A 25481-nucleotide genomic window follows, 5' to 3' on the forward strand; every position below is an offset into this window, starting at 1 on the left:
ATGATAAGATCAGGCCTTGTAAAGCTCTGCAATAACTATTGGAGCCATTAGGATAGGCTACTGTTTACTGTTAGAGCATTATTAATATATATGAAAATATTGGTTGTTTCAAGGTGGCTGAATCTGCTAATTTGTATTTGCTGAGACTCGTGTTGCAAATTACCAAATTCTGTGAAAGCATAAACAAACAAGCCCAATCAGTCAAGATCACTTCATCTCAAAGAGAACTTTATTTAACAAGTCTGCTTAGTTTTAACTGGGTATGGTCCCAGATTTGAACCCTAGGTCTAAAATCCTCAGGAAAAGTTTGAATTGGAATTTGGACTTCACAGATTTGATTTTCTTAGTTATAGGGAAATATGGAAGAGTTTTCTGTGCTGCAGGTTTATTCGTGATAAGGTAGCAACCCTTTTATGTTAGGTGTTATATAAATGTGTGTCAAAGACCAGCATTACTTTTTATTGAGCTGCAAATAATGTGTGCAGTTTGGAGTCAGGTTTTTATGTGCTGAGAGCCACCAGCATGCTGGTCCCCAGGCTGAAGAGGCAACAGAGAATTTGGACAAGAAGAAGGTGTGAGCTTTCAACAAGGGGAAAACGTCACCAAAAAAATACTCTGCTGCCTTTTTCTTTGCTTCTCAGTTTTGCTGATTGAAATAGACTTTGTGCATGAGGCCTTCTCTTTATCAAGCAATTCCTGTAGCGTTCCTGTAATTTGGTGGTATGGTGAGAGAGCAGAATCCTGAGGAACCACAAGCCTCTCTAAGTGCTTAGAAGAGAAATCTTTCTGGTTGTCAGCAGCCGCATTTGATAACAAGAGAACAAGAGCATCCTTCATGAGGTAATAACCAGTATAAAGCTTTCCTGATCCTTGGTTTCTGGTGGGAACACGGGGATGGTTGGCATTTCATTTCAGGGAGTTGCTGTTTTATATTCCAGTCATCTGGAACTGGTCCTTAGTCACAGCTAGGAACGATTGCCTTCATAAGCAGGTTTTGTAAATACAGGTCCTAGCCAGTGTTTTGGACTGTTTTTTATTTTCTTTAAAGAACAGGTAAGAAGTGATGAGGCTGTATTTGGGATTTGAGAAAGAGAATTTTGCTTCTGATGTGGAATTTCTCTGTGGAGTTTGTTTTGAAAACCTCAGAATTCGGGTCTAATTTGTAGCAAAACCAAACATTACTCAGGAAAGATAGTAGTTGTCCGTGCAAATGAATCCAACTTTTAAACGAATCCAGGTTTGCTATTTTTTTCTATTTACTGTGGACTTTTCCCCAGTCTGGAATATGTCAATGAAATTTATGTAGTTATAGTGCTTTCTGTACTACGTCTGTGCAGCTAGTTAAGGTAGAGCTTTTTTTTTAGCGTAATGTTGATGGTATTAATAATGATATGTACAAATGAGGAAGCAGATGAGAGTTTTTAAAACATCAGATTAGAGTAATCACAATGTAAACATGTAATACACTGGAATAATCAAATGACTTTCCAGTCAGATGGATTTTTCTTGCTGATTGCGTTAACCTTTCTCCTGACTAAGTGGGGTAGCTGTGTGTTTGTCTCAGTTTTATTCTTTTATGGTCCTACATGATTCATGTGACTGCATCAGTAGACAAGGGAAGACCAGCCAGTGTCATCTACCTGGACTTCGGTAAGGCCTTTGACACGCTCCTATATGACATCCTTACTGCTACATTGTAGAGATACGGATTTGGAGTGTGGACCAGTCAGTGGGTAAGGCATTGGCTTGAAGGCTGCATCCAGAGAGTGGTGGTCAGTGGCTCTGTGTCCAGGTGGCGGCCGGTGACCAGTGGTGTCCCTCAGGGGTCTGTCTGTCTTGCAGCTGGTGCTGTGTAATACCTATATCGATGACAGACAGTGGGATCGAGTGCACCCTCAGCACATTTGCAGATGACACCAAGCTGAGTGGTGCAGTTGGTACAACAAAAGGAAGGGATGCCATCCAAAGGGACCTGGGCAAGCTGGAGAAGAGGGTCCATGTGAACCTAATGCGGTTCAACGAGTCCAAATGCAAGGTGCTGCACCTGGGTCAGGGCAATCCTGAACATGAACACAGACCGGGAGAAGAACTCACTGAGAGCAGCCCTGCAGAGAAGGACTTGGGGGTTCTGGTGGACAAAAAGCCTGACAAGAGCCAGCAGTGTGTGCTTGCAGCCCAGAAGGCCAACTGCATCCTGGGCTGCATCACCAGAGGAGTGGCCAGCAGGGGAGGGAGGTGACTGTCCCTCTCTGCTCTGCCCTTGTGAGGCCCCACCTGGAGTCCTGCATCCAGGTCTGGGGCCCCCAGCACAAGAAGGATGTGGGGCTGTTAGAGAAGGTCCAGATGAGGGCCACAAAGATGATTGGAGGCTGGAGCACCTCTCCTATGAAGAGAGGCTGAGAGACCTGGGAATGTTCAGCCTGGGGAAGAGAAGGCTTCAGGGAGATCTCACTGAGGCCTTTCACTACTTAAAGGGGGCATAAGAAAAGATGGAGAGTGACTTTTTACATGGGCAGATTTTAAACTGAAAGAGGGGGGATATGAATTAGATGTTAGTAGGAAATTCTTCACTCAGAGGGTGGTGAGGCCCTGGAACAGGTTGCCCAGAGAAGCTGTGGGTGCCCCATCCCTGGAGGCGTTTAAGGCCGGGTTGGATGGGGCCCTGGGCAACCTGATCTAGTGGGTGGCACCCCTGCCCGTGGTGTTGGAACTAGATGGCCTTTAAGGTCCTTTTCAACCCTAGCCATTCTATGATGATATGATGATTTCTTGTCAACTTTCTTACTTAGAAGCCAGCAATTTTTGGTGTTACTCCTTTACAGGCTTTGATCTCTTTTTACAACAGCAGTTGGAACTATTTTTTGTACTGTCTTTTCAGGTAATTTTTTTTTTTTTTGGTAAAAGATAGATGGAAAAATGTTGCTGGTTTTACATTTATCACTTGTGGTATAGTTAGCAGGAAGTGAGATGGGTACTATCGGTTTGTATCACGCTTGAATTTTTTCCTCAGCTTTCGGTTGTATGTTGTAGTCTCATATTCAACTATTAAAGAGTAGAAAATAATTTCAAGCTTTTTAACATAACCCTTGTCTTCACTAGAAGGAGAAAGGAAAAAATCTTCTGCACTCTTAGAACTGAATAGAGAATTTTCAGCCCACCATGTTAATTTTTTCCAATGTTTGCTTTTTAATCCTCGGTGAATGTCTGAATCAGAGTTTAGTGATGGGGAAAACTTCCTGTATGCATGCTATTAGAGATAAATGATATTTCTGCTGCTGGAAAGTAGGTAGGTATTCAGTAGCTTGTTAAAAACTGACATTTCCTCTGCCACATAGATTTGGTTGGTTTGTTTAACAGAACACTTAAGTGAATTTTTATGTGTTGGGATTTTCTCCAACATTGAAGACAATTTTGTTCAGTTGGATTTTCAAACGTTTAAAAATTGGAATAAGAAAAGCTGCACTGTTTAGGACCCTGGCTAAGGTTTTAAACAGAGGAACAACTCGTAGTGTTCGTTATTAAAATTAATTAATTGCTACTAGTGGGCAGTAGGGCTGAGTTACTGTTGCAGTGAGACCAATAACTTAGAAAATTTTGAGTCCTTTATCTTTAGACTTCAGTTAGAGCTTTGCACAAGAGAAGTTTGATTATTTCACTTAAAAATGTTTTTCTTTACTTAAAAGGGCATGGAAGAGCATCTCACTCATGGATTTTTAAATGCTTTCGATGTTTCCACGGCTATATCTTTGGTAGGAATTTGGTTTAATGGCAGATAAAAAAATCTTTACTATTTGATACCTGCTTAATGGTGAAATACATGCCATTAATTTGATCTCAGTCTGTTTTCTGTTGCACAGATGTTCACATTACAAAATCATTATTGTCTACTCGTAATCAGCACTCCTATTGGAAAAGCCAGTATAGGAATGGGGAACTAAATGGGTGTCTGAAGTCTCATCTTATTCTAGAGACAGTCTTTCCAAATGAGCAATAAAGGAGGCTGTGTGAGGAAACACATCTTTGGTGTGTCTGATACGTCTGTTCTACAGCTAAAGGGAATACTTCAGCCTGACCGTTCACTCACTCAGCACCAAGCCTTTCTGTACTGAATAATTATTTTTAATGAATAGCACGGGGAGTTAAATCCTTATGACTTAGTTATTTCTCAAGTGAACTGAAAGTCTGTTTCCATAGTGAATATGAAATCATAATTTGCAATAAGAGTTCGGAGTAATGTAGTTGTGCAAACCTTTATTATGGTCAGATGAAATTTGGCCAAACTTTTCAGAAAGATTTCGATTAGATTATGTGAAAATAAAACTAAGGAGTTTCTCCTGACCTTTGGCTGAAATTGAAATGAATATGCACAATGACTACCCTAAGTTTTAATGCATTTAGGTACACATGTATTCTTTTTTTTTTTTTTTTTCCAAGTGAAGCTTGAAAAAAATGAATAAAATCAAAGATTTGCTGATTTCTTTGAGTTCTTTTCTCATCGTATAAGGCATAACACTCTTTGGTTTACTTGTAAAATTGTGAAATGAACATGGGTCCCTCAGGTAAAATTCTGGTCAGAGTGAAGTTATTAGCAAAATTCCCATTGAACGAGAGCAGAATTTCACTGAAACACAGAGCACTTGAAATCCAGTGTGAGGTTAAAAAATAACCCCAAAACCTAACTCGTATTTGAAAAAGTCTGTATGGTTCTCATGTACTTCATATCTTTATTAAAATAAAATGTGTTTATTTTTCTTCAGACTGACTCTCATTTCTTTAGACAGTATTGCTAAGTTAAATCAGAGCGAGTTTGTTAGTAGAAATTAATTGCTCACAGTGTTCGTAAAAACAATTAGTAACGTACTAGTAAACACTCCTCCAGTTTGATAACCTTTCTTTGCCAATTTACGTTTCCTTTGACAGTATATAATTGGTCTTTGACACAAAGTATTAAAAGTGTTAATCCTAAATAGATGACGTGTTCATGTCATCCCCCTTCAAGTAACTGAATTTTGAAAAACAAAAGCCTTTTTTGTATGTAGTTTCAAAGTGACTGGGCAACTTACTTTTTTTGTTTTTAATTTGTGTTACTTGGTGACTCATAAAAGGAATTTTAAAACCAAAGTGGCAATGCTGTCTCCATCGCTTCCTCGCTTGGACAAAGGAAGATCTGATACTGTGTCTAAGCAAGGTTCTCAAGAAATGTAGCCCAGCATATTCAGCAAGACTGCAGCACTGAAGGAAATCCTTTGCAGCTTGTTCTTAAACTCTCCACTTAAACACTCCTTGGGGCTAACAGCAAGTAATGCAGCCCGTTTGTCTTGGAGAGGCAGGACTTCTGCCTGTACGACTTCTGGAGTCAATGCTACTTGTGAGAGACAAGCTCAGAGCTCGGGGAATCATTAATCCTTAGCACTTCTAAGAAGGAAAGAGGGCAATGTCATGCCCAACTGGGGCTGAACAACTGGTATAATTGTAATGTGCTCAGGGAAGGAGCCATTCTTTCCAAAATTGTCCAACAGATACCTGGACCAAACCTGAAGAGAGGCCTCTGTGAGACCATTAAGATGAGTAAAAGGAGCAAACCATTTCACACAGAGAGTGCTAGGGAGGACCTAGAGCTGAGAGGAGGCCCTGGCTCCATGACACCTTTCAAGAGAAAAAAGCTACTGCTGGGGGGGCAGAGAGAAAGTCCTATTGTATTATCCCTTGCTTTCTCAATGAAAGACTAGTTTCTCAGCTCAGAATAAGAAACAAGAGAGACTGTTGCTTTCTAGGTTGGTTCTTTTGTATTTTAATGAGAGTTATTTGCTTTTTTTTTTTTTTTAATAGACAGATTTCATTTCTCCTTGCTATGCAGAGACAGCAGACTGTCTCAGAAGCATTATCAGCAAATGAGGTTAGAAAGTATCCTCGTTACAGTTATTTCAGCTGCTCACTGCTCTTTGGGGAAGTAGCTCATACTGGGGGTTGTTCTGTAGTGCCTCAGTGAAAGGCATTTTCCTTGGTAGTATTTTGGCAGTTGCCTGTTACAAAGCATTGCAGCTTGGTCCTTTCTCCCCCTTCTTGCCTTACCTTCATCTCTGCTTCTCATTCTTCCATAATTTATGGGCAGATAGTGATAGAACACAGGGGAATGGTTTTGAACTAAAAGAGGGTTGACTTAGATGAGATGTTAGGAGGAAATTCTTTTCTCAGAGGGTGGCGAGGCACTGGAACAGCTTGCCCAGAAAAACTGTGGATGCCCCATCCCTGGAGGTGTTCAAGGCCAGGCTGGGTGGGGCTTTGAGCAACCTGGTCTAGTGGGTGGCATCCCTGCCCATGGCAGGGGGGCTGGAACTAGATCACCTTAAAAGCTCCCTTCCAACCCAAGCCATTCCTTGATAATTTATCTAAACAGCTTTCAACAAACCCAAAGAGATTGTACGCTTCAAAGCTGAGTTCTATTTCTTAACTCTCATACTTCTTGAGAGCTGTCAGAAGGTAGTTTTACATGTGGAGAGAGAATTGCTTGTTTCACCTCAGCAAGTATTTTTAGTTAAGCATTTTTCCTTTAGGCATTTTCACATGGTCTCTACTGGATCTTTAGTAACATACAGGCTAGTACATTTTGTTTTAAGTTGTTATTTGTAGTTTTGCTATAATTTGGAGATAGCCAGAGGCTGTACCTCCTGTAAGAAATATATTTTCATCTTCCTTAACATGAAGGAACTTGCTCTGTTAACTGCAGCTGACTTAATGTTGGGAGCTTAAGCACTAACCTGAAAGATGTCCATAGGACATTTAGTTTAAAACAACAAGGGTGTAATTCACAAGTCATATTTAAGTAGTAGCATCGTTTAAACCCAGTTAGCAACTGGTTTTAATAGACTTTGCTATTGCAACCTTGGTTATGACTTTCCTAGTTGATAAAATTATTTGTTTAAAATTCTTTTTTTATTCCCCACTTACTTTTGCTAAGAAGTGCTTAGTTATCATCTCTAAAAGCCTGATCAATCAGTTTGTTAAACATATGTGTACTAAGTTAGAGAGACTTTTTCTGTGTGCTGAAATTTATTTTTGGCCTTGGGTTAGGAGCAAAGAAGGCTGGCAAAGCAACTTTTGCATTTCAACTTCCTCCCAGCTCCTGTGTCTGGCAAATCACAGGGCTGTAAGAAGTACTTCTGCTTCTCGTTCATGTCCTGCTGGCACTACCTTCCCAGTGGATTGCTTCCCCCAGTGTGGCTGGAGTGGGCTGTGCGGCACAAGGCAGGCGGTCCCTGTGGGCTGCTGGTTCTGGTCAGGTGTGCAGGCACTCCTAGTCCTCAGGTGAAGCTCTGTCTGCCACAGTAGAGCTTGCTGTGTCTGACACCTCATGTCAGACAAGCTCGAGAAGAAAGAAAAGTATTTGCCCTTTCTTTTGACATGAGAATCCCCTTTTCCTCCAGTTTTCTGAAAATAACACATTAACATTTTATTTTTTTAATTAATTGTCACCTGTTAGTGGTGTCTGCAGTAATTTTGTTGTCATCCTCATGTCATAGGAACATTACAACATATATGTCTGCCTCTACCTACAAGCAGGCAGAAGCTCCCAAGCATGTGTTTTTTCCTGCTCCTGTATTGTGATGGTGGAAGATGCAGTACCTGTGAAATGGTTGGTAGCCATGGCCATCTTGATGATGGCTCATCCAAGATGTTAGTCAGGGAGCAAAGAACTACCCTCCCACCATATTAATTAATTTAAAAAGTTCACTTGTGTAATCTTACAACATGTATGTTAGTGTCGTTCCTTGTATGTTGTTTCTTATGGGAAAAATCTGTGGGGAAGCCTTCTCCTCTGAGATTTGGAGTTCTGCTCCCCATCTTCTCGGTTGTCCAACTGATAGGAATAAACTCAGAGATTTGAAGCTTACAAATACGTATTTTATACATACAAAGAAATGCATCAGATTTAACTTTAAATATCTAGTATACTCTCTCCAAATGTTTGGATGGATGCGTGTGTACATGGAAGAACAATGTCTTGGTAAATACCTACCTTACTATCTAAGATTTTAGAGTCATATTCTTAGAGCTAATTTATTTCTTAGTAATGAAAATTTTATCTGTTAGTGGAAGTATTTCTTGCAGTTGTTTTCCATGGAAGCTGTGCTAAACACCGTGCTTCCAAAAGTGAGAAGTGAACGTGTGTGCATGATACACATGTATAAACTATAAAACAAATGTCTGTAATCTAGCTACTGCTTTTTAGTAAATATTTGCTATTGTATGACTGTTTTCAGCTGCTTATCACTTGACGTATCTTTAACTTTGGGTCTGAAGTTCTCCATGCTGACTGTCTGCGTTCCAATGTGTTTTGTTTTAGTGGAAATGGCTGCGCAGTTTCCAATAACAGGATTAATAAAAAGCATATTTTGCATTTTTGAAAAGGAAATACACTGGTGAACTTTTCTTTAGAAGACTACAGTCCTCCCTGATTTAGACATTTGATGGGAATTTGGTTTTTGCTTCTTAACTTTCCAGTGCTATTAATATATACTAGTAAAACGTTTCTTGTCTCGCCTAGCTTACCCACATCGAACTGATGTAATGAGGAAGCCCCTAAGGAGATGCATGGTTCTCCTGTCAGAGCAGGGTCTGAAGTTGTTAAACAGGATTGAGGCCATATGTTGAGTACAAAGAGGAAAAGCACTATCAGACGTTCATATTTCATTTCTGAAGGCATTTTTATACTTGGATGTGAGCAAAAAAATCTGTAAAATGCTGTGTTGTGGAGTACTTGTAAGGAAAAGTGGATATGAGCAGGTCTGAGCTTCTGGGCTGCTGGACTCTGGGAATAGCGGGACTGGGGTTGCCCTGAATTCTGCTGCAGAACCTGTCAGTTAGATTAGCTTAATGCATGTCCCCAAAGTGACCGAGGACAACACAATCTTTTTTAGGAACTTGATTTGAAAATCTTAGTGATGTTCTCTGTACTGTGTCTTCAAGAGTATAGTCTGGGAATGAAACATTTAATCATGCTTTTGTCAGCACAAGGCTTATACGACTGTTATTTGAGGGTATCAGAGCCTATCTGTGGTTTCCAGTTTAGAAACTGGGAAGATAACATTTTAAATTTTGTTTATATCTCTTGATTGTGTGTGTATTGTTTTTAGTAGCATTTTTGAAAAGTGAAAAATGGTTTCTTAATATTGTGAAATCAACTAACTGCATTCATTTGCGTATGCAAGGATCTGTGAAGGGATAAAGGATAAAATTCTCTGCAGCTATGTACCTCTAGAATAATTTTTGTGAGGTTTTCTATTTCCATTTTATAGATTTTTAAATGAGTTAGAAATCTGAAGACTTAATGGACAGTATTAATCTACATAGCCATACTTAAGCAATCATTTGCCTTTTTTTTAAGAACTAATTAAGTTAATTCTGTTCAAATAGGTTTTATGAATAAACATAAGTTTACATAATGGTTTTCACCGTTTAAAAAAAGCCTGTACTGGTGCAGCAAACCTGCATGTGCTCACAGTCTCACTTTTTACCCCTCATGGGGTAAGATGCAGCACAGTACGTGTCGTGGCTGTCATGTGGGGGTTTGTCCAGGTATCAGGCGCCATACTGTGGGCTGTGCTCCACATCTGGGTGCACATCTCAGGGGTGGGTTTCAGAAACATCACGTCTCCTCTGGTGGTACCCCCGTGGGAGCTGCCAGGCATGAGCTATGCCGAGCTCAGCGAGGGACCAATTCTCACCTGAGTTTCTCACCTCACCAGAGGTTGTGCCTTGGTGCTGGGGAAGGCCTTGCTGGTGCTGCTAGCTCAGCCAGCCCTGGAGAAGCTGACCCCTATCTTTCAGGCAAAGCAGAGCCTCAGGGTCTAAAATAAGCCATCCGGTTATGGATGTGGTTAATGCATTCGCTGGTACAGAGATTTCATTAGAGAAGAAGGGAAGGATCGCGCCCTGAGGGATGCTGCGGTGCTGGTGAAAGTTGCTGGTATCAGTGTGGCCTCCACTGCCTAGGTGTGTCTGTCTTCAAATAACCGACTCCAGATCGTGTTCAGATTTAGGTATGGGATAAAGATTGGTTAAAGCTGTAGATTATTTAAGTAGCCAGAGTAGGATATGAAACATTGGAGTTCGTTTAAAAGCTCATTCATGAGACGAAATGTTCCTTTGTTTGCCAGGCTGAAAATTACAGTATCATTCACTTAATTTCTAGTAGCACCCTTCAAACTTCTGAGGCCCCTGATTTTGGTGAGAGAAAAAGGAGCACAGTCAAGGCACGGTGGTTTCAGAGAAGACCAGGGTAGGAAGGAGCCAGAGCCACTAAAATTAGATGGCACACCAAGGTGAGCCTCGGTGAAGACGCGTGAAGTGTGTATCTGAGTGGCTCACAGGCTTGAGGCCTTGGAGCTGAGGTGAATTTTTCAGCAGTGTTACTAGTAATGGGCTTTTAAAGTGTTGGAAGGGAAAGGAAATAACAGCAGTCCTGTGAAAGAGACCCCAAGAACCACCCCTGCCTTTATCGCTGAGTGAAAAAAGCAAGTCTTGGTATAAAGATTTTTTTGGGGAAGAAAATGAACTTGACTGCAATGAGCTGATGCAGGCAGTACAGTAATAATGATAGACTTTATAAAGCAAAGTGTATTTTATTAATGTGCTGCAAAGCACTCCGGAGATTCTCAGTTCCCAAATTAAGCTATAAAAGATAATAGAAGGGTTTATAAAGTTTCTGCACAGTGAATGATTTCATGGCAATGGCTTTGTTTGTTTTAATGATGTGAATGGAGGGCATTTGCCTGACATCTTCAGCATTCCCAAGGAGAAGAGCTAGGTCCAGGAGTAACATTTTGCATTTTACTGACATAATAAGGACCCTTTTACTGAAGCTGTATCCTGGTGCACTTTGTAGTTTGTGGGTTTTGAAGTTAAAAGCTTCAGTAAGGAAAGAGAACCAGAAGCTTACTATTGCTGTTACTCAGGCGGTTGCAGAAATAAATTCATTTGGATGGTAGTTGAGGACCAAGACTTTTTTTTGGCATCCATAATCTTAACATAGTTGTGCATGGACAGGACGACTTCTGTAAGTGGTGGTGTTTTGCTGACAAGCTCGCCTGAGGAGTTGAGAACCAGTATGGGAAGAGAGACTGAGCGGCCTCTGTCTTAGACCAGCCCTTTGCCTTTCCAAAACCAAGCATACGCAGACCTTCTTTGACTGTGCTGTGGCCAAAGGGCACCCTGCATGCTGTCCCTGAGCGCGGAGGTGCGTGCTTTCTCCAGGGGCAGGGGATGAACAGAGAAGTTGTGCATTTTTCATCTGGCTAAATGGAATGACAGAGAAAAGTCTGACTTTTAGAAGTTAGATCTGAGCTACTGCTAATGTATTTTAGTTTGTGTGCAGCATGTTTGCTTCTTGATATTTTTTGTTAGGTATCCTCCTTTGCCTCCCTTCCATTCATTTTCATGGTTAAATTGAATTATTAATCTCAGCAGAACTACCTGCAAAAGTACTGCATTGTGTTATTTTGAGGTTAATATTTTTAGTGTAAATTAGTTTCCTCTTGAAGCAGAAAAATATCTGCATTAATGCCATGAGGTGCTCTAAAAGAGCATATATTGCAGGCACAATGTGCGTGCAGGGCTTTATATAAAGATGCACAGGCACAAGTGCATACACAAATACCCAAACAATTTTCAGAGATGCTTTGTATAGCTCTTACAATGCTGTTATGTCATTGAAAGTTGCTGTAATATAAAGAGGTTGTAAGAAGGCTTCTCTGTGAACTGGGAGAAGGTATGGAGTTTTATTCACTAACAGTTAGAAAATCACTTTTTCTTTTCCTGAAGTCACCACATATCAGACTGTTTATAGGCTTTGAAAAGAAAGATTTTTTCAGACTGTGAAGGTATATATGGTGTTATTTGCTTTTTTTGTTTTAGCAGATTCGTCTGTTGTTTGAACGAAGGATTAAAATAAAGTGAAGAAACTCAATCCCCTTCTTCCTTACAGGGGTGGAGGCTTCATCCAGCTGTGAGCTCTTCTGGCTTCTCTATAAAATGCTCGTGCATTGCCCAACTGCCTTCATGTGTTTCAATTAAAACTTGGCATTGTCAGATCAGATTTGTTGTAAGTGCAGTTTGGTGGTTTATATTATGCAGCTGAGTAATGGAAGGCAGAGCATATGTGTGCAAAAAAGGCATCTAGTTGGAAGCTGGAGCTGAACTGCATTCAGTTTCTGCCAGTGCTGCTTTTAAGTTTGTGCTATTTTAATAGTTTCCCAAAGTGACAGCGTTACTGAAAGAAAATAGCCCTCTGAGCTGGCATTTTTGATGTTTGCTTATGGCCACAAGGTAAATTTGGTTTGGTTATTTGTTAAAAATCCACATAGTTCTGTCTGCAAATGCATATTGGATGTTTTTCCTCGTCTGTTCCGTGTGTTTTTAATAAATAATAAAAAGGCCCAGGGCTTTTTTTGAGCTCCTGTATGTAAAATAAGTTTAGAGCTTCAGTCTTGCCACAAAGTCTGAATTATAAAATGGTTCTGTTTTGATGTATAACGTGATTTAACAGGAGCAAAACCTTTGACATTTTGTTGGTAATTAAGTTTTAAAATTGTGAAGATGTACGTGCTTGAAAATGACCTATCACAAATTCCAAAATGTGTAGTGAATTAGCATGCTAGGGTTTGTTTGTTTGTTTTTGTTTTTGCTAGGGAACAGATTTTGTATGCTACTTCAGTTAGTTTTTCTTGCATGTTGTTTAAAAATGAAGAAAAACACTAACAGAGCCAAAAGCATGAGTGTTAAGCCAGAAGGGGTGAGAAAAGTCAGAAAAATGCCTAGGTAAATCAGGGTTAGTCTTGCTTGCTTATGCATACCAGCTCACAACTTACTCCTTCAAGAAAAAACAAAAGGGGAGCTGGAGGGGGGACTGAAGAGAACGAGTAATTCTCCCATTTTGTTAAAGGAAGATAGCTGTGCACAATTCTGCTGGATATCGTCCTCTCAGTGACCATAGTGTGGCATTGCTGTTTGTCCCATTCTGGAAGATGGGGCAGGAGAGGAGGGCAGGACAGTGATTCCTGGGGCATGGGGCATATATGACTTTGGGCTGGAGGTGGGAAAATTCAGTTAAGCCTGCACATCGCTGCTGAGCAGGGGATGCCTGTATAAAGACCTGGCTCTGCCTGTGGGATCTGGGACCACCATCCTACCTCAGAAGAGTTTTCTTACACATGGGTGTTGCCTTGCATCAGCGGTGGAAAGAAAGTACCGCATACCTCTACAAAAGTGATCGTTGTTGTTTGCAGGATCAGCGTTCAACCCCCAAAGATTTTGCGTTTGAAAAGAATGTGAAGTGCGGATATTTAATTTGATGATAATTAACTTTGAACAGTGTACCCAAGCATTTGGCGCATTCTGAAGTGCTTTAAAATCAAGGTTCCAGTTGGTTTCTTAGAAATTTTGTAGTTAACCCAGTTTCTGCTCTTGATGCATGACTGACTGGGTAACATATGATGAACTGCGTTATATAAGATGCTCAGATTGTTGATCCAAAATTCTAGATATTTAACTCTTCTGAGATCCTAGCGTTTCTTGTTTTATTTTTGTCCTGTTTTCTCTCTTTAGTATTTGAAGTGTTGATATGAAGCCCTTTTCTGCCAATGCTGTTAGCAGAAAGAACATACATACACCCATCTGCCTGTTCCTTGGGCATGAGAATGGGTTGCGCTGTCAAAAGCTTTAGCTATGTGGTGTAGTTTAATACAGGTGGGATTTCTCCTGCTTTCCCTTCTGTTTTCTTTAAATAGGTGTGTGTCTTGCTGTGGGATATAGTGGAATAAGAATCATCAGGGTTATTGGCTCCAGCTGCCTCCTCAGCAGAAAACTGCAGTTTATTTGGATGAGCTTTGCTGTCTCTTGAATATTTTGAGAGGAAGACAGTCTCTTCCCGTCCTTGCATCTTTCCAGCCCAAATGTTTGGCTCTTTATTATGCTTTATTAATAAGTTCACTGCTTTTTCTCAGCTATAGGGCTGTGATGCAGGAGGCAGATGCCCCTATTTGAAAGCATTCCCTGATCCTGGAAGCTGAATTATCAAAGGCACAACGTCAGACTTTCATTATGTTTTCCACCTGTTTAAAAAGAAGAAGAAAAAAGGTATTCTTTGCTTTTATGGTAAGACTGATGATAAGTTCGCCTCTGGAAAATACGAAGCTATAACTCCGTGGCTGAGGAAGACGGTGTTCATGTGCAGAGATCATCGTTTTCTTCTGAAACGAGATTGAAGCATTTCTGGTTGTAACTGTGAATGTTTAATAACGTTTCATAATTATCTATAAACTACATAGGTGTTGGCCCTTCCTATAGGAATCTGTGTCTATTGGCACAGGGTAGGGGTGGGAGAAGACTGACAGGTAGGCTTGAAGGACCACACATGTAATCTTGTGGGTATTGGAAAGTAACCATTGTGTTCTGGTGCTTAAATGGACAACGGGAAACAAGGCGAGAGGTCAGATTTCCCTGAAGGGGTGGGTAGTGCCAGGAGAGCAGGTGAATGGGATGTTTGCCGGAGAGAAACTAAACAGCCTGTCCTTAATGCAAATACCAATTTTTGAGCTGTTTTGTCAAAAACCTTAGAGTGTATTTTGCTTTCAATTAATTAGTTAATGGAGGTGCTGTCCATGTTGCATTGCTAACAAGCTGCTTTAGTTGCATACAGTTACAGCACCTCAGCTGCATCCAAATAATGGCACATGAGCATAGCAAGAAGGGTTTTAAAATATGACAAAGGTATATTAAAATACATTTGTTAATAAAAATATTAGTAAAAAAGATGAGATGCTTTCTGAATTACAGCTGAAGCAAGAGATTTGAAATGCCTGTTCGCCTCCTTATGTCAGTACTAAACGAGAACTTCCTGACTAGAGGAATTATTCAGATTTAACTGATAACAACATTAGTTCCCATGCCTTTATGCTGTATGTTTATGTAAAAAGCTGTCCTTCAAGGACAAGAAAAAAAATAACCTCTTTGCTTTTGTTTGTTAAGTAATGAGGGATTTGAACTGAATCCGTGTTGTTCTCTGGAAAATGAGATTTAGTTGATCACCGGAGGATACTGCTTCCCAACTGTGTTCTCCGCTTGCATTTTGTGTTATTTTATGGGTTGTTTTCCAACAGATTTTTTAAAGAAGGACAGTCTTAAAGGAGACTGTCTTGTTAGTAGTGCCTGGAAATAAAAAAATTGCTGGCCTATTACTTAGTAAAAAGAGTTTCTTTGGGGTGATTTTACAACACTAATGGGATTGTTTTGGGCTTGCAGAATGATATATTCACTCAAGTGCAAAATCAAATTAATCAAAATACTGCTTTAGCTTTTTCTCTCTATTTTATTAGTAAACACACCTGTTACCTAAGCGTTTTGTAGCTCCTTAATCCACAGGTAGAAGTTGCAGCCTCTTTACTGATGGGATCAGAGCCTAGAGAGATCAGGTAACACGTCCTAAAAAACAAAGGCAAATCTCCCAAGCCCAAAAAAAAAAAAAAAAAGAGAGAGATGCTAAACCATTATTTTCTTCCTTTCCTCATTTCCAGGCTGAAAGTTGGCGTAAAGTTGTATTGCTGTAACTAAGAGCTACTGAGGCAACTGCTTAAGCCCCACTGAGCGTGGGGTTTAGAAGGAAACGTGTTTCTGTGCTGAAGGAGTGCAGGAGTATCGTATAGATGAATTGATGTGGCCTGGCATGGGCAAAAGCACCATGGACTCGAGTGAAACTTTTACCTGGATATGAGTTTACAATACAGGCTTCACATTAATCTGGTTGTTCCCTAGAATCGTTCAGGGGATAAAATTCAAGTAGATGCCCAGGAAAGCAAAGTGTCTGGAAACCATGTTACTGGTTTGGGTCTCAGGGTTGTTGCATTGAGTTCGGATCTCCGTTGTAGCGTGATGGTGATGATACGGGTTAACCTCGCTGGTTTTCCTGGCCACAGGGCAAACGGGAGACCTGGTCTTAACAGGTGCAAACAGGAGTCTGAATCTCCGTTGCCATATGCAGATTGTTGTAGCTTAGTGTGAAAATCAAAACTGGTAGAATATGGAGCAGCAGGCTGCAGAATTTTTCAGTTTTCTAACACATGGTGGAGTTCGGCAGGGGAAGGTTTAGATATTTCTTACAACAAGAATCCTTTCTGGATATAGTCACACTTTTTTGTTTGATCATTTATTTTCTATGGTACTGAAGGTAAAACGGATTGATCTGTGCGGTATGTGATCTAAATAGGCCGTCTGAAGCACAAAAGCTTCCTTCTGTTAGAAGAGGCCTACAGCTGGGAGCGCCCTGTGTGCCTGGTGCCTGTCCCCGCTTTCTTTAAACTGGGGTTGCCCTCTCTGGATAGCTTCTTTATGCATCTGGGCTGCTAAGATGCTGTAAGTAAACCAGATGAATTCTTGTGGCATGGTTTCCTTTGCGGGAAACCAGAGCTGGCTGTGTGTAGTAGTGTGTGTGAAGGCGTAGTGGGCCTTTCTCCTACGTTCCTTGCACTCCTGCTCCCACCAGATGGACTTCGATAGCACTGACTGATACAGCCTTCCAGAAAGCTACAAAACTCTTATCAGTGCTTCTTCAATTAATATGATGACAGTCTACGCTAATTAAGTTGTAAAGTTCATGTTTTGTTCTTTAGCAGAAGAGGATTTTCTCTGGTCGTGGTCCAAGTGCCCAGCGTGCGATACCCCTCTGAGGTGGCAGAGCACCCTCGCTCCCCAGCGGAGCATGCAGCAGATCCAAGTGCTGTAAGGGCAGTAGTTTTATTCTCCAGCAGCTTCCTTGCTCCTTGAGTCTCTTCACCATCAGTTTATTTTCCATTGCAGTTAGCAGGCTTTCAGTGCTCTCTTCTGCATTTGCCAAAATGTGCTTTTTCATTCATACCAAGTGTTTTGACAGAAGCTGGAATAGTTTCTGATGACTCCTCCTATTAAGCTCTGAATTTTCAGCTTCCCATGGGTAGCTGTTTCCACAGTCCCCGGCCATGTCTTAAGGGAGGGCCGCACCGTTCTGTGTCCATACGCTGCTTGACAATTTCATGTGGGAGATGCTGTCTTCTGCACTTTCCTTCCAGAGCAATCAGAGTACAGATGTTTCTGCTTTCAAAAACTTAAGTGCAGCTTGGCCTAGATTCCTGCAGTCTGATTTTTATGCACAAAATTGGTGCCTGTGTATGGATCTTCATGCATGTATGTGTGTATTAGGATTTTGGGAGGTGTTGGCTTTGGCTGTGTACCCCTTCCCTGGGGGGTGCAGCGCCCTGTCCCCAAAGGGGCTGTCGATGAAGAGAGGAAGGGTGCCCCCAGGTCTCTGAGGGATGGGCATGGTTGGCGTGGGCTGACAGGTATCGTCTGCTGCAGGAAAAAACACCGTGCTCTCCTGAGATGTTTCCTCTGTGCTTGCACGTCCTGCGTGGCACAGCAGAATTAAACGGGTGACATCCTTATCCTGCTGCCACTGCGTACCTGGGTGCTCAGGCTCAGCACCTGTGACTATAGTAGCTGTGGATGCAACTGGGTGTTGCATCCCTGGAGTATCATCCTGGTATCATCCCTGGAGTCACTTCCTTCTCTTTTATTGTTTCATCTGCTGACAGAAATCCTCTCCTCTCCTAACATTGCTCTTTTATTTAACTCTGTGCTGTCAGCCAAATGAGCAGATATATTAAGGCAAATATACTGCACCACCACCCCACCACGGCATGTACACATGTAATTCTAAGCACATAAACCCTTTTTTTTTTTTTTTTAAACACAAATGAGTATGGTTCACTAAGGTATTAAGACCTGTTCATCTGCATGTTTTACTTTGTTATATACACTGTATTTGGTTTGAGCTGCATTTAGAAGAGATTGCTGGGAAAGCGTCAGAGAAAGGGGACAAAAGTAAATAACACAAGGCAAAACAGGCTGTAAAAGAGAGAAAAAAAATGAAGGAAAAACAATTGGGCGTCTTGAAGGCTTGAGGTGTGCACCATCCGCCGGGTTTCTGGCAAACTGCTCCTTTCTGATACAAGTCACAGGGACACACGGCAAAAAATTCTGCTCTTATCCAGTCTCCTCAGTGTAATTTATACTTTTACCAGCCTTCTGCAAATTCAAAACCAATGCCACGTTGCTTTGGAAAAAGATTAATTGAGGCTGGATTCTGCTCTTACTACCTCTTCATTATTTTGGCAAATAAAATTCAGAGCTCAGGTTTTTCTCTAACTGTTGAGGTTCATAGGGCAGCATGATTAATGATTTCTCTTGACAACTTCTGGTAATTATAGTTTTATTAAGGTCCAAAAATAAACAATGCAATCTTCTCATTTGCCCTGCATAACACAGCTTGTACAATTTCTCCCAATAATTATCTCATCCAAACCCAATAGCTTGTCACGGAGATTTTAGTAAACTTTTCCACTGGGGTTTTACTGCATTCTGTCAGCAGAGCTATAGGAAAATGTATGGCTCCTTAGTTTGTTCACAGAGATAGAAAATAGAGGACTCAAATTAATTATTTCAGTTAAGAAGATTAATGGAAGGAAATATGGCATGCTCCTTTGTGTTATCAGTTATTTATAGGATTTGTCCAAGTGAAATACTCCTTGCTATCTGATTACCAGAGGCTATTTGCCTTGGCATGAAGCTACTAAACAGACTGATTTTATATCATTGCTTCGTTCCAAAAAGAAGTAAACAAACAAGAGGAGGAGTTGGAGGAGGAGAAATGTCTTTGCTGAAACATTTATTCTTTTTCTTTTAAACTAGACCTTGCCTGTAGTGTTTTTTGCAGTGTATGCTGGCATTGACATTGGGGATACATCTTGCTTTCTAGACCATTTTCTAACAGGCTAGAAAAAAAGATGCTTCGTGATGGCAATGTGCCCTCTTCTCAAGACCCATTTCCTGCTTCAGCTAATGCAGAAGGACCACAACTTGCTTTGATCGTCCTCACGTTTGCTGCAAGTCAGGGAGTTCTGTAACAAAAAGGAAGGAAAAAACTTGGACACTGTTCCTGAACAAGCTGAAGCATATCTGAAAGAATCTGTAGGAATAGAAATATGTATGACATAACATTGAAACTAACTTTGTCAGTCACTGCAGTTCACTAAAAAAGTGAAATACAGCAGCTGTTTAAAATGTCACAAGGAAGCTGTACAAATATTGAAGATAGAAAGTGAAAACAAATGATGTATATGTGTGTGTGAGAAAGATGTGATTAGATAAACATATTTTAAACATCTGGTTTTCAGTTTGATTTGTGTATGTTCTCCTGTGAAAGTCGCCTTGAGTTTTCTAAGTGGTCTTTGAGTTATGAAGCACAGTATTTCCCAAGAACCAGGATTCACTTAGCACTGGTGCAGTGTTATCTTAGAGGGAAGACAAATTATAGATAGAAGTAAATAAAATAAATGAAGATCTCACAGTAAAACACAGACCTTACCATCTAAGAAAGAGTAGGTATAACTGGTAAATATTAATATCTAGTTTAGAAGTCTCTATAAGAAGCAAAACCAAAGCCTGGAAAACTCTGGCTGACTCCAGTAGGGGATGGAGAGGTAACCTATATGTGTGCACACATGCTTCATTTTAAACTGAATTAGCAAACTTTTAAAGATTTTTTATTTTTTTTTCTTACAAATGCTGTTTTGTAAATACAGAATGTTGGATTTATTAATTATTTTTTTCCAGCCAGAAACTTCTTAAATCTCCCTCCAAGTCGATGCTGTCTTAAAATGTAGGAGGTGCAGGCCTTATTACTTCAGCAAAGTGTAGAAGCATCCGGATGGTTCAGAGCTCGTCCTGGCTCCAGGTGTCCTGCTTTTATCCTCGGGTCTGGAGGCACGCTGGGCTCTGCTGCTGAGCTGGGGCTCTGCTGCCAGCCCTGCAGGTGTTCGGCACCCACCGCCTGCAGGGCCCACGCTGGGAGCAGCGCCGGAGTCTCGCTGCCCTTTTGCGCTTCCTTAACCTGAAAGCTAAAAGCTCGAGCAGTGAATCCTCCCTCCCTTGCTGAAGTTAAATTAAGCCACAGCTGTCCTTGAGGACGTCCTGTGCCAAGGGCAACCACTGGAGATGCTCCTCGTGGCTGTAGCCCTTCTGCCAATGCATCCAGCGAATTCTTGCTGCGTGTGGGAACCAACAGCACGTGGCCAAAGAGACAGGCTGTACTTAGGGAAAGGAAACGGGAACAAAAATAAAAAAAAGAGCTGCAGTGTTTACATTTTGGTCAATGTCTCTGAGTTGTTCAATATGTTACAGAGATACCAGTCTTGGAAAAAATGCTATTTTGCTGCTTCTTTGCATGCAAGTTCCTTGAGGCTTGGTCCTAACTAATGATTGTACAACACTTCATAAAATGTAGATATTATTGGAGGATTTAATGACACTCCCTGGCTGCTGCTTTTCTCTCTCAGATTCTTATTTAAAATTGCCCTTTAATACTGAATCTTCAAATATTTAGAAAAGAGCAATAACAGGTCGGCTAGCTAAACATACCATGAGAACCTATAACTCACATCGTGTGTTAAATAGTCAAAATATTTTGTTTGCAATTTGTGTGAGGTTTAGGTGGTGGCGTCTTTCCCAGGACTATATCTGAGAAAAGTAGAGAGGATGAAAAGAAAAGGGTTTGATTTTTCTCAGGCATTCAATCATGTAAGTGCATAGTAGCTGAAAATCTTTCTAGAACAGCCACGTATTTATAAAACACAATGTTTTGCTTTGGTTTCCTTCAGAGACTCATATAATACTGCAGTGGGTGACTGAAAGCAGAAGTAGAAGCCGAGTTCCCATTGCAATTGGGAAAGAGGTAACAGATGGAGCAAAGAGAAAATATCTAGTCTTTGTCTTCTAGATTTTCTCTTTGCCATCTGATCAGTTTAATGGGACGTGTTCCCCTTGAGGTCTCCGCAGGTTGTGGAGACTGTAATAGTTACACTGAAGATTGCACACTGTTGTAGTGCTGTCAGCACTGCTTACTTTCCTCTCTCCTTTCCAGAAGAGTATTTTCAGGCACTGTTCCTGTGAGAGGGTTCATTTAATGTTTCTGCACCACCCCGCAATACAAGGATCAAGGCTTCGATGAGGCTGGCTGAGCCATGCTGAACGGTGTCACCAAAGGTCCTGGCCCGTGGTGTGCATGCAGACATACCAGTCTGCTAGGAAACAAGCACAAACCTCTGCATAAACATCAGTTCCACTTGAATGGGAAAAATTCTGAATAATGTAGAGTACAGTAGAGTAGTTATATTAGAGTAGTCATATCCTTACGTGCTGTTAAAAGTGGAATTTGCCATTTTCCCGATGTGCTGTGGTATCAGGTGCTCTGCTTTGTCTTCTTCATCTTGGGAATACTGGAAATTTGAGAGACTTGACATTGTTGTGCAAATGTGACTGACTGGCTGGTGAAAGGTCTACCTGTTGAAAACACTCACTAAATCACCCGCTTAGCTGTAGTGTGAAGCAGTTTCTCAGAGCCCAACCGGGTTTTGAGTTATGGAAAGGCAGAGGAAGCTCTGAGCACTGCACAGGCTTCCCCCCTACTCATGTCCTGCCAGAGCAGCGTCTCTGGAGCACAGTTTGTCTGCCAGGGGAGAAGAGTGCTTTTGCAGCGACAGAAAATGCTCCTTTAGGGCAATCATCAGATATCAGTCTCTTTTTTTTTTAATTTGGGGCCTTAAGGGAGGGCTTAAATGTGATGCTTCAGTGCCTTTCAAATTTCAAGGTCTGAATGAACTCTGGAAGAGTTTCAGTGTCCTGTAATGTTACAATCGCGTGCTTTCTGCCTCCAGAAACAGCAGTTGCTGAACGTGCCAGCATTGTAGGGTTTCTGCGCCACTGCTGGCTTCTTAACAAGTTTAGCAGAGGCGTTGAAGATGTGGAAAATAATTTTTCTTCTAACAAAAAGTTAATTTTCAGGAAAGTGGATGTATTTTATTCTCTTCAGAATCAGAAGTATATCTAATACACAGATACAGTTATTTAGTAGCAATGAGAGATTTTCCCTGGTTGCTAAGGTATTGGTGTGCGTTCCTTGAGAATCTTTAGGATGGGGAGAGACATCAAAATGCTGAAAATAGAATGCATCAAAATTGTGGAATTATAAACCAAAAGCTGTACGGCTGGAAATGTGAATGCAAATACGGAGCTATTCTTATAAATAAAAAAGAAACTCAGACCTCTAGAGAAACAGCTTGGGAAATGAGTGCAGCATCAATCTGTAGTCATTATAGGATAGTTAGCACACTGTGAAGAGCCAAGAGGAATTCGTGCTACGGTGTATGTATATTATACTTGTTCAGTACTATGTACTTTAGGATAAAATGAGCTCGTATTAAATCGTTATTAGTTGTACAGAGCACTTTGAAGGGCTGAAATTGAGTAGTAGTAGCATTTTTAGCACTCTCTAAAATGTTATTCAGTTTTTTTGATAGGAAATGTAAAGTCTTTGTAGTTTTTTCTTTAAGTTGCACGTATTTTCCTGTTATATTGAGATGTTTAGGTAAGAAGTGGGGAAAATGTCTTGAAACTGATCTGTAACCTTACATGAGTTGAATGCAAGTTACTGGGTTCGAATATAATTGACTAATTAGTTAGTCCTGTGCTGTTTTTTGAGATAAACTTGTGGTTTTCAGAAATACTGGCTTCCTAAAATTGAAAAATGGTCGCAACGTTATTAGGATGGAAAATTCAACAAAGCAACTAGCTTTCATTCCGTATGTTCTGAAGGAAACTGCACTCATCAGGTGTCAAGCTCGCCTGATCGCAGCAGCACACCTGAGAACAGATCCTTTTTGTCTGTCAGGAAGGAGCCCTACGGAAGACCCTGAGGGCCAGCAGGCTGTGCACGCAGCGGCATGTGCAGAGCAGAAGGTGCTGCAAGGGGTGTGAGAGTCTCCTTTGCAGTTTTGGGCCATCTGAGATGTGCAGCCTTATGCTTCAGGGCACAGGGTGGCCGCTAGATGTTGCAGGTCAGGGTAGACCCTGAACTGGGGCTGCGGTGCGAGTGGCAGATCCTTGGCATCTGCTGAGCCACGGCTGTGCTGGGACTGGCGGTGGTCCTGGCACCCTCTGCTGCGGGCTGCTCCAGTCGATGGACCTCTGGTCTGATCCAGTCTTGCAGGCACTGGCTAGACTCCTTAGTTTAAATCCGTCAGTAGGTTATAATACCATCACTGACGTAGCTTTGACCTGCCCGTGCTACTGAATTAGGTGAGCCAAGCACTGCTACGGAGGAGGATGGCTGGGCAGTGAGAGAGTTCTTCTCCCAAGTCATCTTTTCTTTCTGTGAGCAAAACCATCCCTTTTTTCCTAAAATAATCTTTTCCTTAAATACATACCTGTCTGCTGCACTCCTTCACCCCGTAAATGTATCCTAGTTTTAACAAAGGTGGATATGTAGCAGCTCTGGTTTTCAAGGGCTTGCAGATAGCCATGCTCCGATGGAGAAGTAGTATCAGAACAACTTATCCACCTTTCCCTTGCATAGCCTGTGGGTATTTTTAACATTACTGAATCTGAGTTGTGTCATCTGCTTACAATTGAGATTTTAAACAATCAACAGCACAGACGTATAAACCCCAGACGTTTTTAACCTCAGAAGACAGAATGGCATGTACAGTGTCAGCATCCAGTGCTCCGTTTCCCTGCTCCAGAAAAGAAGGGAAGCAGCTATATGAAATGCTAATAATCTCGCTGTGGTTTTTGAATAGACTAGACTTGAGAGCCTTGAGTATTTTTCCTTTTCCCTTTTAACTGCAATTTTGTTATTGTATTGCTGCCCCCATCTCTGCTAAATATGGCTTTTGAAATGTAAATCACATCATGTTCTCAGAGATGCATATGACACCCTAGCACTGTTCCTCTTTGCACTTCAAAGAGCTGTGTGGTCACACTTTGCATCTCAGCAAAATCGCAATATTTGCCTTCTGAAGATCTCCTTTAATGTGTACAATCAATCCCTGATAATGTGTTTTGGGTTTTTGTTCCCTGGAGTCTGTTAATTTTAATGTTGCTACATGTCATCAGGAAACATAATCTCTTCTTTTTTAATTTCTCAGTGAGCGTGCCTGAGGGGAGACAAACACAAGAGAGGAGAGACAATTGAACATCACCATTGGCTGGGACCTGAAAAAATGGTGCTGGATGAACAGAGGATTAGAACTTAATTGTAAAAGGGAAATAAAGTCTTGCCGGGCTATTTTCTTCATTTCTGCATTCATCATGGCCCAGATTCTCTGGCTGGCTGGTTGATGGGACTGTCCAGCGCTTGCTGCTTGGCTTCAGTGCAGATCCCCTGTGCCTACAGACTGAAAGACCTGGGATCAGGTGGGAATTGGATGGTGCCAAAGCCAGGAATGGGAAGAGACATGGACTCTGACGAGCTAAGATGGAAGTGACTTGACAGCTTCAAGCTCAGCAGTTGTCTCCAGTAAGGACAGGTTAAGGTTGGAATCACAAGCTTCACTGGGAGAGCAGTATGCAGGAAGCTGGTTTTCAGGCCACAAATGCTTTCACAGGTAAGGACTTCTGCTCTAATTCTGCTAATTATTTTGGGACAGCTTGCTAGAGTTGCAAAAAAAATTGTGTAGCATCTTGTAGTACTTCCAGTTTAAATAAGATTTTAGAACATTTCACTTGAGAAACAGTTCAATACTTGTATTAATAGTGAATAGTATCTGTATTTCTTGCCCCCTGAAATGGTTGGTTATAAGCCTTGGGGAAGGCGTATCTCAGCTTTCCTCATTAAAGTACTCATCAACAGCTTAACAATGAGCGGCCTCCTGGGTCAGCTGGGCCTATTTGCATTGTATAAAATATAGTCTATTAAGTTGCTCTTATATTTAACATGGGAGTTTGGCGAGGGCGCAGGACGGACATTGTTTATGTCAGGAGGCTTCTCGGAAACACGGTAGCGTTGAGTTTTCTCCCTTCAAACAGAACACACCTCTGTGCAGGGCTTGCCAGATAACTTCTGCTTGGGCTCCCTCCCTTCCTCCCCACGTGGTCCAGTTGCAGCAGTACTTGATATGGCAAAACCAAAGGGTTTAACTGAACACCGTTTCAACTGATTCCAATGTATTTCCCCGTAGACGTGTTGAAAGTAATTTAGTAAGAGCAAGGATACGAAGGTGGTGGGCTTCCCTGAGAAAAGCTCCCTCTGGTGTGAACTCCGCTGGAATTCACTGGGCGCTTTGTGTCTGAACTGGTTTCTAATCCGAGAGTTGGAAGAAAGGAAATGGGGGTTAGAAGATGCTGCTGCCGTTTCCACACCTGCTGGCCAGCTGCGGCCCCGTAAGAAATGGATGGAAAATCAGCTGGATAGTTCTCTTGGTTTAGAGGGCCTAGGTAAGGGGTTAGTACCACAGTGAAAGTAACCAATGGGCGAGACATTTATTTTTCTGATGTAGATTTTTTGCCTTTAGAAGTTTGCTGGATTGGGGGTTGTATGTATGGGATGATCATTTTCTGTCTCA

The 25481-nt window shown here is 41.4% G+C and overlaps 1 protein-coding gene across 5 annotated transcripts in view; it reads left to right on the forward strand.

The window, feature by feature from the left end:
• Nucleotides 1-25481, forward strand: part of LDLRAD4 (low density lipoprotein receptor class A domain containing 4) — a 291353-nt gene that overhangs the window by 81494 nt on the left and 184378 nt on the right. For 4 of the 5 annotated variants that reach the window (XR_014580824.1, XM_083827162.1, XM_083827166.1 and 1 more), the window contains exon 3: nt 24066-24524. Coding sequence is in view for 4 of the 5 variants with exons in the window: in XM_083827162.1 (XP_083683288.1) it covers nt 24485-24524 (40 nt within the window). In the remaining variant the exon portion in view is untranslated. Of the gene's footprint in view, nt 1-14000; nt 14134-24065; nt 24525-25481 lie in introns of all 5 variants that reach the window. The other variant, XM_083827164.1, reaches the window with a different exon arrangement.

The sequence above is a fragment of the Anser anser genome, assembly GCF_964211835.1.
Source record: "Anser anser genome assembly, chromosome: 2".
NCBI classification, from domain to species: domain Eukaryota; kingdom Metazoa; phylum Chordata; class Aves; order Anseriformes; family Anatidae; genus Anser; species Anser anser.